At 64.1% G+C, this 1,491-nt stretch overlaps 1 protein-coding gene across 1 annotated transcript; it reads left to right on the top strand.

Annotated features, from left to right (window-relative positions):
• Window positions 1-706: 706 nt before the first annotated feature.
• On the top strand, window positions 707-1,255 carry LOC123075184 (uncharacterized). The gene has a single exon (XM_044497849.1). It carries the CDS (start codon window positions 707-709, stop codon window positions 1,253-1,255), a length of 549 nt encoding a protein of 182 aa, XP_044353784.1.
• The last annotated feature ends 236 nt before the right edge of the window (window positions 1,256-1,491 follow it).

Here is a 1,491-nt window from a genome sequence, read left to right on the forward strand (position 1 = left end):
CTATGGTTGATGGGCCCCTGTGACCCGCGCTATATTAACAGAGGTGGGGGCCGGGACACGCGATATGAGGTTCACCGCTGCCACAAACCCCACCGATATTCCCTACCGATCTAGGGTTAGCGTGGTGCTCACGAGAAGTTCCACCACCGCCGCCATCCACTCTCTGCCATCACCGGCCACCGTCACCATGGCCGGCACCCGGAGTTCCTCGTCTGGACAAGCAGAAGGTAGGTTCACCGGAATCACTAGCCTACACCGATCCAAAGGATCTACCCACCCGCGCGCGAGATCGTGCCGGCAGAGAGACCACCGGAGAGGCTGTCGCCGCCGCAGGTGGAGGCCGCCGGCGCTGCCAGGGGCTGGATCTGGGGGGAGGGGCGGAGGGGGAAGGTGTGGGGAGATGGGGAAGAGAAAAACAGCCTCGCCGCCGCCATTCCGGGGCCCGGCGCGGCTTTGCCGGCCGGCCCTCCGGCGGCGGCGACGCGGGGGTGGACGGGAGGTGGGGGGTCGGCCGGCGGCGGCGGCCAGAGTTCCCCCGAGTCGCCCGGCTCGGGCGACGCGAGGGACGGGACGGGGGAGAACACGGGCGATGAAGACTTCACGAGGCGATTATTAAGCCCGCGATGACTTCGAAATTCCTCAGAGTGGCTTAATTAGCTAGCAGCCAGTTCTACGGTCAAATCAAGAGTTTAATACACGAGAGGCCATGTCCATGGATTGCTTCATCCTCGCGTTCGCGCTGCCCGTGGTCTACATCACCAGCATCTACAGCACGGCCGTGATGGTCAGCATTTTCATCGACCAGGTGCGCAGGCCCAACAGCATGGGCTCCATCGTCGCGTTCTCGTTCGTACTCATTATCTGGGTCACCTTCATCGCCGGTGCGTGCACGCTCTTGTGCTGCTTCACCGTCTCGCTGCCGGCGGTGCGTCGGTGCCTGGCCTCCGTCCCCGGGGCACTCCGTGGCGCGGGCCGACTTCTCTGCCTTCCGTCCGGTGCTAGCGCCGGGCTACGGCGCGGAAGCGACGGCGGCGGCGGCAGCGCTCTGCCGCTGGACCAGACACCGAGTCACATGCCCGTGCTGGCCCGGGAGCAGCCGGTGCATGGTGGCGCGCGGGTGGCGCCGGCGTATGACATCCTGGCGTACGAGCAGCCGGAGGGCGCCGGCGGGTCGAAGTGCGCGGTCTGCCTCGGAGAGGTGGAGAAGGGGGACACAGTGAAGCGGCTGCCGGTGTGCCTGCACATGTTCCACTAGCAGTGCGTCGACCCGTGGCTCCAGCAGCACTCGACGTGCCCGGTGTGCCGGTGCAACCTCTTCGCGCCATTGCCGGCCCAAATGGTATGACGCTGGTAATGAGAGATAATTGAGCACAGAGAACTCAAAGACGTGAATGTACTACAGCAGTGTTAGTAATTACTGGTAGCACGCTGCGACCTCCGAGTGAGGCTTCTGACGTCAGAAGCGTGTAACTGCACATTGTCTTTTGGATA

Source organism: Triticum aestivum, chromosome 3D (assembly GCF_018294505.1).
Source record: "Triticum aestivum cultivar Chinese Spring chromosome 3D, IWGSC CS RefSeq v2.1, whole genome shotgun sequence".
NCBI classification, from domain to species: domain Eukaryota; kingdom Viridiplantae; phylum Streptophyta; class Magnoliopsida; order Poales; family Poaceae; genus Triticum; species Triticum aestivum.

What these genes read in the sequence shown, in the direction of transcription:
- LOC123075184 (XM_044497849.1), top strand. Translation starts at nt 707, where the DNA reads ATGTCCATGGATTGCTTCATCCTCGCGTTCGCGCTGCCCGTGGTCTAC.